The following is a 13,809-nucleotide window of genomic DNA, read 5'->3' as shown; positions in this document are numbered from 1 at the left end:
CTGTTTTGTACTTTCCACTGCACCTCTTTTGGGATCAGTGCTCCTGGATATGGACTGATAGTGATGGTTAAAGGAGAACAAGTGTACCACTTTTATGAATGGGAGATTTATCGGGGAGAATCGGCCAATCACAGGCGGCCCTGGCCGCAGCTCTGTGGCTGTTGAACCACTCTCCTCTCTGCGTCTGATGTTGTCATGGCTTACAATTTTTGCCTGTTTTCTACAGTGAAGACACAGACCTAATGTAACAGAGGACACAACCCTAATGTAACAGAAGACACAACCCTAATGTAAGACACAGACCTAATGTAACAGAGGACACAGACCTAATGTAACAGAGGACACAGACCTAATGTAACAGAAGACACAGACCTAATGTAACAGAAGACACAGACCTAATGTAACAGAGGACACAACCCTAATGTAACAGAAGACACAACCCTAATGTAAGACACAACCCTAATGTAACAGAGGACACAACCCTAATGTAACAGAGGACACAACCCTAATGTAACAGAAGAGACAGACCTAATGTAACAGAAGACACAGACCTAATGTAACAGAGGACACAGACCTAATGTAACAGAAGACACAGACCTAATGTAACAGAGGACACAGACCTAATGTAACAGAAGACACAGACCTAATGTAACAGAGGACACAGACCTAATGTAACAGAAGACACAGACCTAATGTAACAGAGGACACAGACCTAATGTAACATAAGACACAGACCTAATGTAACAGAAGACACAACCCTAATGTAACAGAGGACACAGACCTAATGTAACAGAGGACACAACCCTAATGTAACAGAGGACACAGACCTAATGTAACAGAGGACACAACCCTAATGTAACAGAGGACACAGACCTAATGTAACAGAAGACACAGACCTAATGTAACAGAGGACACAGACCTAATGTAACAGAGGACACAACCCTAATGTAACAGAGGACACAACCCTAATGTAACAGAGGACACAACCCTAATGTAACAGAGGACACAACCCTAATGTAACAGAAGAGACAGACCTAATGTAACAGAAGACACAACCCTAATGTAACAGAGGACACCGACCTAATGTAACAGAAGACACAGACCTAATGTAACAGAGGACACAACCCTAATGTAACAGAGGACACAGACCTAATGTAACAGAAGACACAGACCTAATGTAACAGAGGACACAGACCTAATGTAACAGAGGACACAACCCTAATGTAACAGAGGACACAGACCTAATGTAACAGAAGACACAGACCTAATGTAACAGAGGACACAGACCTAATGTAACAGAGGACACAACCCTAATGTAACAGAGGACACAACCCTAATGTAACAGAGGACACAACCCTAATGTAACAGAGGACACAGACCTAATGTAACAGAAGACACAGACCTAATGTAACAGAGGACACAGACCTAATGTAACAGAGGACACAACCCTAATGTAACAGAGGACACAGACCTAATGTAACATAAGACACAAACCTAATGTAGGGCCCAATACGCCGGTTGAGATATAAGATATACTAGTCCAGTCCAACACGATACACAGGCTTCAACAGATACACTTTATACTTCCTCCAATATGCAAGTACTTAATCTAATAGGAATAATGCAGAATAATGCAGCAGGATGGAGCTTGGGGTGAATTAGATCGTCCTCCTCAGATTTTTATTTGATTAGAATTATTTCTTCTTTAAAGTCTGTAACTATTCTATTTTTCATCCTTCTTAAATATCTTCTTTGCCTTCTCTTTGGATTCGTTTCTCCCATTAAAGGCCACTGATTTAGCTAGTTACAAAATGACGACTCCTGTGCAGTAAATAGACAAGCGTTTGTTTACAACTCTGCTTACACATTTATTCTGATGAAATAAATCTGAATGTGAGGTTTAATTTGTGACTGATAGGATCTGTTGTAGAGTTGGGGTCGTGTTCACCCAGGCGGGTGACGTCATGTCTCCTGAGGATTATTCACTCCGTCCTGGTTCTGATTCATCATAACGTAGGTTTTGCTTTTTGTTTCTTGGGAACATTGTGTATTCTGGACATGATATCGATTTTTAATCTAGCAATAATAGAAAACGGATATCTTGGAAACCAATAAAATAAAATAAAATAAACATTTTGAAGGAAAATACGATGATGCAAACTCCTTTATTGATCATCCAGCGACCACTTGATTGTTTTTTAAATGAATTATATTTTTTATGGACACATTTTATTTTCACACATTTTAAATTGTATCTGGATTTAAAACACCGAAAAGGAAGAAAACAACCAAACATGTGAAGTCGATGGTAGTTCCTCAGTTCGACACAAGGGGGCAAAAAAGGCCTGTTTAACACTTTACTGAAGGGCATCTAGTTTAGGATTAGACTACTATTAGAATACGTCGCATTAACTTAAAACTTGGGTGATTGGAAAATGACAGCCTAGAGACCCTAAGTGCAAAGAGTCAGTGAACTCAATGTTGATTTATCGTGATGGATCATCCTACAAATGTTAACCTGCCTGGTTCGTTCTGGTATTAAAATGAGTCCCAGTTTAGTTTACTGGTCAGCTCTTTAAATGTTGACGATGGGCGTCCCGTTTAGGTGTTACTCCTGATCAGCAAAACCAGACTAGACCTGTGACTCATGCAATACTTAACTCACAGTTGATAAATAGCTCATGCTGTAATCTTCCCGACCTTTGGAAACCCAGTGGTTGTTTTAGTGTTTTGTATAGCCTCGGTCTCTGTAGCAGTAGAGCTGTTTTTAGTGTGTTGTTGTGTAGCCTCTCTGCAGCAGTAGAGCTGTTTTAGTGTGTTGTATAGCCTCGGTCTCTGCAGCAGTAGAGCTGTTTTTAGTGTGTTTTGTGTAGCCTCTCTGCAGCAGTAAAACTGTTTTAGTGTGTTGTATAGCCTCTGTGTCTGCAGCAGTAGAGCTGTTTTAATGTGTTGTATAGCCTCGGTCTCTGCAGCAATAGAGCTGATTCGCAGCTTCAGCAGCAGTTTATTCAAACTCAATCCAGAGGATCATGGAACGGGAGGTCATCATCCAAAATGAAGAGATTCATGCTGTCATCACCCGGGGAGGAGTCAGAGCTCTGCCCGCCGCCCATTGGACGGGAGGAGAGGTCAAACGTCATCTGTCACGTTGAGGCATTAGGCCACGCCTCCAGGTTTAAAAGCGCGGCGATGCTGAACCGCAACGGGAGGGCGAGGCGCGTGCACGGCTCCGGGAGGACTACGCCAACTTCCAAACTCCGTGAAAGTTCAGATCCCGTCGGTAGAGCAGGGAGAGCGGTCCACATGGTGCGTCCTTCACCTACCCCACGGAGGGGAGCGAGGTGAAGGCTCCGGAGGATTGATCTGAATGCGACTCTTTAGGACCCGATGGATTACGGCAAGGCGATGCCCCCCCCGGTGCCCCCCCACCACCCCCCGGCCCCCCGCCCGGGGCCCCAGGAACGGCTCCTTAAGTGCGTCCTACTCGGTGATGGAGCGGTTGGCAAAACCAGCCTGGTGGTCAGCTACACCACCAACGGATACCCCACCAGATACGTCCCGACGGCTTTCGACGACTTCTCAGGTGAGGATGATGAGGGACCGGGTTATTACTGCTATGGCATAATGTATGTTTTACTATGGAATAATGTATATTTTACTACTATGGAATAATGTATGTTTTACTACTATGGAATAATGTATGTTTTACTACTATGGAATAATGTATGTTTTACTACTATTGAATAATGTATGTTTTACTACTATGGAATAATATATATATACACCAAGACACTGATCAGAAACAAACGGTACAATAGAAGCGATAGTTCGGCCAGCATTCATTAAAGAACTTCAGAACTATCTCCATATAAATGTGGACGTTAGTTTGGGGAAAATGTGAAACTGTTTGTAACGCTTCACGGCTGGGGAACCGCGCACCGCACCGTGCGCTGTCCCCCAGGGGCCCCCACCACGATCTGTCCCCCCGGTTCCTGTGCGCTGTCCCCGGGGCCCCATCGTGCGCTGTCCCCAGGGGGCCCCACCGTGCCCTGTCCCCGGGGGCCCCCAGGGTGTGCTGTCCCCAGGGGCCCCCCACCATGCGTTATTTCCCAGGGCCCCCACCGTGTGCTGTCCCCGGGGCCCCCCACCGCGTTGTCCCGCTCCAGACATAGTTCTGTTTATAGCTCCGCTCATTTGTCAGAGTTTGTATTAGTTCTCATAAACGATCCACCTGCCTGCTGCTGCTTGGACTACCTCACTGTAAACAGCCTTAAGGAGAGAGGGAGTGAGGCTATGAGACAGAGGGAGGGAGGGAGTGAGGCTATGAGACAGAGGGAGGGAGGGAGTGAGGCTATGAGACAGAGGGAGGGAGGGAGTGAGGCTATGAGACAGAGGGAGGGAGGGAGTGAGGCTAGGAGACAGAGGGAGGGAGGGAGTGAGGCTAGGAGACAGAGGGAGGGAGGGAGTGAGGCTAGGAGCCTTAAGGAGGGAGGGAGTGAGGCTATGAGACAGAGGGAGGGAGGGAGTGAGGCTATGAGACAGAGGGAGGGAGGGAGTGAGGCTAGGAGACAGAGGGAGGGAGGGAGGGAGTGAGGCTAGGAGCCTTAAAGAGGGAGGGAGTGAGGCTATGAGACAGAGGGAGGGAGGGAGTGAGGCTAGGAGACAGAGGGAGTGAGGCTAGGAGACAGTGAGAGTGAGGCCAGGAGCCTTAAGGAGAGAGGGAGAGAGGCTAGGAGACAGAGGGAGGGAGGGAGCGAGGCTAGGAGCCTTAAGGAGAGAGGGAGTGAGGCCAGGAGCCTTAAGGAGCGAGGGAGTGAGGCTAGGAGCCTTAAGGAGGGAGGGAGTGAGGCTAGGAGACAGAGGGAGGGAGGGAGCGAGGCTAGGATCCTTAAGGAGAGAGGGAGTGAGGCCAGGAGCCTTAAGGAACGAGGGAGTGAGGCTAGGAGCCTTAAGGAGCGAGGGAGTGAGGCTAGGAGACAGACCCTGCAGGCGATAACAGCACCTGACTGTACTGACATCATCGGAAAGTGGAGACACCTTTTCAAACGGATCATTGTGTCGCGATCAAGGCCGCCTTGGAAGCACGGAAACTCTGGAACCTTTCTTGGTTCCTGATCTGAGAAAACAGAGAGGACCTCGACAATGGGAAACCAATATCCAGAACTATCTCAGGAAAACTGTCTCTCTGTTCAATCTCAGTAATAGTGTCATGAGAATCAAGAAAAACCTGGGGCTACAGTAGAGCTATAGGGGCCCCATGGTGCTACAGTGGAGCAATAGGGGCCCCATGGTGCTACAGTGGAGCTATAGGGGCCCCATGGTGCTACAGTAGAGCTATAGGGGCCCCATGGTGCTACAGTAGAGCTATAGGGGCCCCATGGTGCTACAGTAGAGCTATAGGGGCCCCATGGTGCTACAGTGGAGCAATAGGGGCCCCATGGTGCTACAGTGGAGCTATAGGGGCCCCATGGTGCTACAGTGGAGCAATAGGGGCCCCATGGTGCTAGAGTAGAGTGATAGGGCCCCTCTACTATACAGTAGAGCTATAGGGGCCCCATGGGGCTACAGTAGAGCGATAGGGGCCCTCTACTATACAGTAGAGCTATAGGGGCCCCATGGGGCTAGAGTAGAGCTTTAGGGGCCCCATGGTGCTACAGTAGAGCGATAGGGGCCCCTCAGGGTTTAGAGTTGCACAGCTCTGTGTATTGTTGTCAGCTTGACCCGCCCCCCCCCCCATCCCCCATCTCCACATCTGCTGCTCTGAGGCCCAGATTGTCTTCTTCTCTGGTGATGATGTCATGATTCTGTTCTGTGAGCTGATTGGTGGGCAGTGACGCAGCGGGCTGCAGGTGGCGGGGGGGGGGGGGGGGGGGGGGGGGGGTCACATCTCAAGTTACAAACTAAGAGAGACAGAAGAAGAAAGGAGAGAGAGCTTTCTTCTCATTTTCTCTCTCTCTCTCTCTCTCTTTGATCAGGGCCCCCTGGGGTTCTGTAAAACGCTTCCATGTGCCCCCCCGCCATGGAGGCTCTTCGCTTCGTAGGGGCCCCCACCATCCCATTCTGGAGAGAGACAGACAGAGAGAGACAGACCGAGAGAGAGAGAGAGAGAGAGAGAGAGAGAGAGAGAGAGAGAGAGAGAGAGAGAGAGAGAGAGAGAGATAGAGAGACATACAGAGAGAGAGAGAGAGAGAGACAGAGACCCCGGTTGGAGGACAGAGAGAGAGACTTTTCTCTCTGTCAGGCCAGGAGGGGGCGGAGCTTGTAGAAGCCCAAGTGAGAGTTTCCTGTAACTGGTGAAACGACTGGGAGGGCAGGGGGGCAGGGGGGGGGCGGGGGGGGGGCGGGGGGGCAGAGTGCTGGACCGGCAGAGTGGAGCCCAGGGGGGCTCTGTGTCCAACTGGCTGGCACTGGTTATTCCAGAGGCTCCTGATGTGTGTGTGTGTGTGTGTGTGTGTGTGTGTGTGTGTGTGTGTGTGTGTGCGTGTGCGCGTGTGCGTGTGTGTGTTTATCTGTCTAAATGTCAGGTGGAAGTGGTTGCATTCCTGGTGACAGCTGCTACTTTGTTTCTTTCTTAACGTTGTTAAAACTCTCTCTCTCTCTCTCTCTCTCTCTCTCTCTCTCTCTCTCTCTCTCTCTCTCTCTCTCTCTCTCTCTCTCTCTCTCAGCTGTAGTTCAGGTGGACGGAACCCCAGTCAGACTACAGCTGTGTGACACTGCAGGACAGGTAAAGTGCACACACACACACACACACACGCATGCACACGCACACACACACACACACACACACACACACACACACACACACACACACACACACACACACACAAGGACCGACACACACACACACACACACACACAAGGACCGACACACACACACACACACACACACACACACACACACACACACACACACACACACACAAAGAGGGACAGACAGACGTGCTGGGGTGAATATGGGCAGCAGGTAAATGTTGGCCAGCTCTTTCAGGACTGACGCACTTTCACAAGAGGGAACATGTGCCAAAGAACTTGCCAAGAAGAGGAGTTGACTCTCTCTCACTCTTGCTCTCTAGCGAGCGAGAGAGAGAGAGAGAGAGAATGACAGTGAGCGAGAGAGACGAGAGAGAGAGAGAGAGGTTAAACAGTACCAGCTGACCCCAGCCCCCTCCTCGGTGTATGAATGTTTACAGCAGATAGACGTGCGTCATTCCCCAGCCATCTGTAATCTGGACTCCAAAGTAACAAACCACTTAAACTGCAACAACTCACTTCATTTATCAGTGAGTTAGGATTCTACCCGGTGTTTTCCTGTTAAAACGCTCTGGGTGACTCACAGAGAGTCAGGAGGAGGGCAGGACGTGCGGACGTCTTTGTTTGCGGTCTGGAAAGCGTTAAAGCAGAGAGCAGGCGGTGTGTGTGGGGGTTCAGCCGGTCCTAGTGTGTGTACTCCGGGGGTGAGGCAGGGCCGGCTCCAGCGTGGTGATCGTCTAGATCAGACGGCCGGACGGCCTCTAAACAAGGGAGCACAAGAGGCTTTGATGTCAGACGATCATCATTCCCCTCTCTGCATCACGACACAGTGTTTATCTGTGTGGGCAAATGAGGCCGAGGGTTTGATTCCCTGTGGCTCTGTTGGTTTGAGTGACGAGGATGGGGGGGTCGATAGCATCACAGATCCAAAGTGGCCATGGCCACTCAGTCCTCCATTCACTCCAATCACTGAATCCCTCACTCACGCGATCACTCAGGCATTCACCCCTCCAGCACTCCTCCCTGCAGCTCTGCTCACCCTCTCCCCTTCTCACCCTCTCTCCCTCTCTCTCTCTCTCCCCCCCCCCCTCCCCTCCCCCCCTCAGGACGAGTTCGACAAGCTGCGTCACTTCTGCTACAGCCGCACGGACGCGCTGCTGCTGTGCTTCAGCGTGGTCAGCCCCGCCTCCTTCCAGAACGTGTGGGAGAAGTGGGTGCCCGAGGTGCGGCGCCGCTGCCCGCTGACGCCGCTGCTGCTGGTGGGCACGCAGTGCGACCTGCGGCAGGACGTCAAGGTGCTGATCGAGCTGGCGCGGCGCCGCGAGCGCCCGGTCCCGGAGCAGGACGCCCGGGCGCTGGCGGACAAGGTGGGCGCCGTGGGCTACGTGGAGTGCTCGGCGCTGACCCAGAAGAACCTGAAGGAGGTGTTTGACGCCGCCATCGCCGTGGCGATGAGGCAGGCGGACCGCCGCACGCGCCGGGACAGGAAGGTGCGCAGCACGGCCGACAAGATGCGGATGCTGTCCAAGTCGTGGTGGAAGAAGTACGTGTGCGTGCAGTAGGGGCGAGCGACGGGGGGGGGGTGGAGGGAGGGAGGGACGCCCCCCCCCCCCCTCCCCCCCCGCCCCGTGGGATCCTGAACCGTGACAGAACTCGAGAGGACCTTGAGGGAGGTGGAAACACCTCCCGTGTGATTTAGCTGATTTCCAAATCAACGGAGCCCTCGTCTGAATCGACTTGTCGCTGGAGGCGGTCAGAGCTCTGACTTTATGAACGGCTCTGAGCAGGTCCGGCGGTCTCGTGAACCCAGAGCCCCTCCTCGGCGCGTGGGTTCGGCAGCCGGGAGAGTCCGCGGGACTCGTTGGGTCTTCCATTGTTTGTACTCAAAGTATACTCCCTCACTTAGATTTGCCAAATATGACACCTTTCTTAACTAAATATATAAGTTGTATGTGCTCCTTACTGTAATTCTGTCCTGCCTCTCTTAATAGATTGAATTTTATATATTATTGATTACCGCAGAATAAAAAAATCTGAGATTAATACTTTGTAAGAGAGCCGGATACAAACTAGGCTAAAGTCCCTTTACTTTGAAAGATGCACAAATCATATTCAAATCAACCAAAGCTTCACTTTGTTGCCTCAATAATCGCAGAAACGTTGTGTGTCAATGATGTCAGTGATTTCAAATTTTCCGTATTGTATTCTGATGTGGAATTCAAAATGGAATGAGATTCATCAAGTTCTCCCTCCCTGGGTTACAAACAGGCAGATAGGAATATAGATATAGATATAGATATATACCTGTGTGTGTGTGTGTGTGTATATAGATGTATTCGAGAGAGGGATACTCTTCCTGCCGATCGGTTTGGCTCTCCTGTTCTGAAGCACAATGACGATGAATCCTCTGAGGAGGTGTCATGGCTGCCCTGTCCGTCCGTGTGTTTGAACCAGCCGACCTCGGGGTCAGAGCGACGTTCAGGCTGGCCGGTCACACTTCTGAGTGTTGATCCAGCTGTCCCCTGGATCGGGGGCCGCCCAGTGGGGGGTGGGGGGGGGGCCACAGACCACTCTGAGGCTCTGCTCTCCACCCAGTAAACACCCAGGCCAGTCCGATGCACGCACCTCTCTGAAACCCCGCGGCCAACGAGGTGAGGTCGCCGGAGACGGATCCTACATTTGCTTCTCATTTTTCAGAAGCCCCTCAGCTCTCCTTATTTATCTGATTACTTTGGGCGCGCAAACTCACACACACACACACACACACACACATACAAACACTCACACACTCACACACACACACACACACACACATACTCACCCCCTCACTCCCTCACTCCCTCACTCAGCCTCTGATCCCCAGCAGTGTGTGAGGTCTGTCATCACGTTGTCCTACTCTGATGCTCCTCAATGAGCTCATGTTTCCACTGGTGTGACTGGTGTGACTGGTGTTTTGTAAAGCTTTATTGAAGAGCTACTAAATAAAATGTGAACTATAACACAGGACTGGAGTCTTACTGGAGGGGGGAGGGGGGGCGTTGCATTGCAGTGACCATGAGAATCTGGACGGTCACATGACCTCTTGACTGCGCGGGTCACATGCTCAGATCAGAGGTCAAAGGTAATCAGCGGGTAAATGTGTGTGCAGAGCAATCTAGAAGCTGTCTGTTTCCTGCTGTGGGATTGAGGAAGTAGTTTGTACTGGTTTAATTGGTGCTACTGGTGCCTTGTGTTTTGCACCACTTTTATTGCGAGGGGCAATCATTCACTAAATGTGAGCAATTACGTAAAGTTGTAGAGCATTAAGATAAAGACTGTATTCTCATCACAAGACCCGGATTGTGGTCTCATCACCAGACTGTGGTCTCATCACCAGACTGTGGTCTCATCACCAGACTGTGGTCTCCTCACCAGACTGTGGTCTCATCACCAGACTGTGGTCTCCTCACCAGACCCGGACTGTAGTCTGCTCTCTAAGCCTCTTATTTTAGTAAGAGCCCAAAGTGGACAATTGCTGGTGTCCAGTCTAGGTCTCCGGTACTCCAGGTTCTGGGATAAATCCGTCTTCACGGGTTCAGTGGCCGTTGTTTCTGAGAAACAAATAAAATAAAGACATAAACAGCAGTAAGGACCACTTCTATTGTCCCTTGTTTCACAAACTGTGTGACTGTAGACTTTCAGCAGATCATTCTGCACACGTTGCGTCTGGTCTGAGTCAGACATGCAGCGGGGTGGAAGAGATGATCTGCACTGAATTACACTAAATGAACGGTCATTACACAAGCTTGCAGCTTCTGTTTTAAGCCCTCATTGTTTACTGGCGTGTGTAATCAGCAGAACGTTGTGAGGGTGGTTCTGCTCACAGTCCGCCTCTCAGAGGAGAACCGGACTAAAGCGTTTCTAGAGTCAACAATATTATGCTTCTTATTTCTCACTGATTAATGTGAACATGCATGAGGCCATATAGATCATAATCAACTCTTTTTTATTCGGAGCAATCTGGAAACGCAACAAAGCGATCGCAGGCCATCACGTGATCACCAAGACGTGGCGAACGGAACGCGTATCCAAAACTCTTTGCGGAATCGGAATAAAAACATTAATGGAAACCAAACACAAAGCATACGTGCAAAAGAACACAACGGAAGTAGGCAACAACGGGTGTTGACCATTAAACGACCCGACCGTGGTGGCCGTCGGACTCTTATTGTGAAGGAGAGTTCTGGGCGGTCTGAGAGGTTATATATATATAACCTCTTATATATATAATCATATATATATATACATAAGGACTTGATCATCGTTTGAAGACCTTTTGCAGGTTGTGTGGACAACAGATGATTTATAACGCAGAGTAGCACAAGTCAAGGTAAGATGACCTTTTTATTATATTAGCCATAAGATATCCACATTATTCTATACTGTATACTCTATGGTATCTCATCGTGCCTCTGGTTGGCCCTAAGGCCTCTGGTTGGCCCTCAGCCCTAAGGCCTCTGGTTGGCCCTCAGCCCTACGGCCTCTGGTTGGCCCTCAGCCCTACAGCCTCTGGTTGGCCCTCAGCCCTAAGGCCTCTGGTTGGCCCTCAGCCCTACGGCCTCTGGTTGGCCCTCAGCCCTAAGGCCTCTGGTTGGCCCTCAGCCCTAAGGCCTCTGGTTGGCCCTCAGCCCTAAGGCCTCTGGTTGGCCCTCAGCCCTACGGCCTCTGGTTGGCCCTCAGCCCTAAGGACCATCAGGTTCATTCTGAGCTGTGGCTCCCAGTGGATGTGAGCTTAGCAGGGGGTCGTTCCAGCGGGGGGTCCCCTGATGAGATGGAGGTTAATGAGTTGATGTGAACACCCCCCCCCCCCCCCGCCCCCGGCGGTTCTGTCCAGTCCGGTTAGGCTAATGGAGCTAATCCCCCGGGCCCCTAGCCCACCTCTGTAACCCTGTGTGTCCTCATGCTCTGCAGGTAGCGTCTCCACTCAGCTCACCTGGTTCGTACCGCCGTTCAGTGGCTGCGTGTCGGGGGACGTGCCCGGTCATGCCTGGCCGAGCTCAGGACGTGATGTAATCCTGGCGTGAGACGGTGCTCTTGTAACTCTCTTTATGGCTCAGATCAGTGAGGTTAACGGCTCACCCGCTCTGTTCTCAGAGCGGTGAAGTGACGAAAGTCACCCAGATTGTGTTCCTTATCTTCTGCTCCACAATAGAAACTCCTCCGTAATAGAAACTCCTCTCCATTGACAACCTCTCCGCAATGATTAACCCCGTGGTGAGCCAGTGAGTGATAAGGGGGTTCTTTGTGAGTTCAAACCCCCGGCAGAACGCTGCAGGTAGGGTTAGGAGAGGAGCGCTCGCCTAAACATCATCAAGTGAACATCCTTACTGTGAGTCGCTTTGGATAAAAGCGTCTGCTGGACGTAAATCTAAAGCTGCTTTCACAACGCTGTTATGATATTTTAGTCCAGGAAAGGCCGCCGAGACAGGATCGCTTTTAACTCACTTTATTTGGTTAAGGTTATTGGTCTATTGTCTATCGTCTATGAAACAAAAGGAGAGGGATCGTATATAACACGCGTGGAGCGTCTCTAAGCTTTACATCTAATCGATACGCCGCCCAAGAGATTCTGATTCTAAAATGGCGGAGTCCGAGTTAAATAGGCAGGTAGGTGGGCGTGTTCTGTGGCTTTAAAAGCCCGCCCCCTTCATCTATGTATGATCAGCTGGTTGTGCCTGCTTATGTTATGTTTATTCAGTATTGTGGCTATGGGAGAATATTATGGCTGAAATATGTTACAACGCCGCGCGCCAACCGCCCTGATAACCGCCTCACTGCCGGAGGGTTCCGCACGGCAGCTGACGCCGAAAGTTTCAACACGGGGGGGGAAAGCTGAGCGGTAGGGCAAAATCTGTGCTGAGCGATCACGTGGCCGGCAACCGCTTCCTGGTCCAACCGCCGTGGTTGTGACCGCCCTCCCCTCTTTGAAATGAACGGAGGCTGGCGAGTTGGCGCGCGGCGGCGTGCAAGCAGCCGAAGTGAGCATCATGCTGGCGTGTTGGGTTCAGACGGCCTGACTCTGAGACGTGTTGGGTTCTGCAGTGTGCAGTGTGCAGTGTGCAGTGTGCAGTGTGCGGTGTGCGGTGTGCGGTGTGCCTCTGTTTGCGGTGCTCCTCCAGCGCTCTTCACTGCACTTAGGTTTCGGTGTTTGCTGCCAAACTGCAATCTGGGCAGAACTAACTGCTCAGCGCTAACCGCTCTGCCCCCCCAGCCCTACCCGCTATGAACCGCTCTGCCCCCCCAGCCCTACCCGGTATGAACCGCTCTGCCCCCCAGCCCTACCTGCTATGAACCGCTCTGCCCCCCCAGCCCTACCCGGTATGAACCGCTCTGCCCCCCAGCCCTACCCCGGGGTATTTGGGGAGTGAAACTGGAGTCCGGGAGCAGAGAGCGCTCCCGGTCTGGTTCAGCGTTGCCGCTCGTCTTCAAGGCCGCTCACCGCCTCTTAAAGTCCCCCACCGGGCGACCGGTAGATCCTGTTCCCCCCCCCCGCTCCGCATCTGATGTCATCCACCCCTCATTTGATTGGCTGACAGCGGGAGCCCGCTCGTCCACGGGGCCCGTCTGATTGGCCGGCGTGGAGCGTGTATTGTTCTTTGTGTGGAGCCTGCGCTACATTCAGCGGAGTGACCTCACGTCTCTATGGAGGCCATTGTTGGCGCGTCTCTCTTTCCTTTGTCCGTCCGCTCCTTCTGCCTTCTTCTCTCTCTCCGCTTGGTCGGTCTGCAGAACGCTCCAATCAGCGCTCTTATCTGAGCTGAGGCCCTGAGTGATGTGCTGCCGCTTTGATCCTCATCTGGAACTGATAAGGGCTGTGTGTGTGTGTGTGTGTGTGTGTGTGTGTGTGTGTGTGTGTGTGTGTGTGTGTGTGTGTGTGTGTGTGTGTGTGTGTGTGTGTGTGTGTGTGTGTGTGTGTGTGTGTGTGTGTACTATATAATGACCTGACGCTGGCCAATGCCAGTGTTTCTCCTCTCCTCATCCAATATGCTTGATTCTGATTGGCTCACTGCCTCAGCTCTG

At 51.3% G+C, this 13,809-nt stretch overlaps 1 protein-coding gene across 1 annotated transcript; it reads left to right on the top strand.

The window, feature by feature from the left end:
• The first annotated feature begins 3,224 nt into the window (after positions 1-3,224).
• On the top strand, positions 3,225-8,318 carry rhoub (ras homolog family member Ub). The gene is made up of 3 exons (XM_084466668.1): positions 3,225-3,583; positions 6,666-6,724; positions 7,857-8,318. The coding sequence occupies exons 1-3, from the start codon at positions 3,388-3,390 to the stop codon at positions 8,310-8,312; spliced, it is 711 nt and encodes a 236-aa protein (XP_084322794.1). The 5' UTR covers positions 3,225-3,387; the 3' UTR covers positions 8,313-8,318.
• The last annotated feature ends 5,491 nt before the right edge of the window (positions 8,319-13,809 follow it).

Source organism: Micromesistius poutassou (genome assembly GCF_964030765.1).
Source record: "Micromesistius poutassou genome assembly, chromosome: 4".
NCBI lineage: Eukaryota > Metazoa > Chordata > Actinopteri > Gadiformes > Gadidae > Micromesistius > Micromesistius poutassou.
The sequence above is the reverse complement of the archived record's forward strand: the minus strand, read 5'-3'. Positions and strand labels throughout refer to the sequence as shown.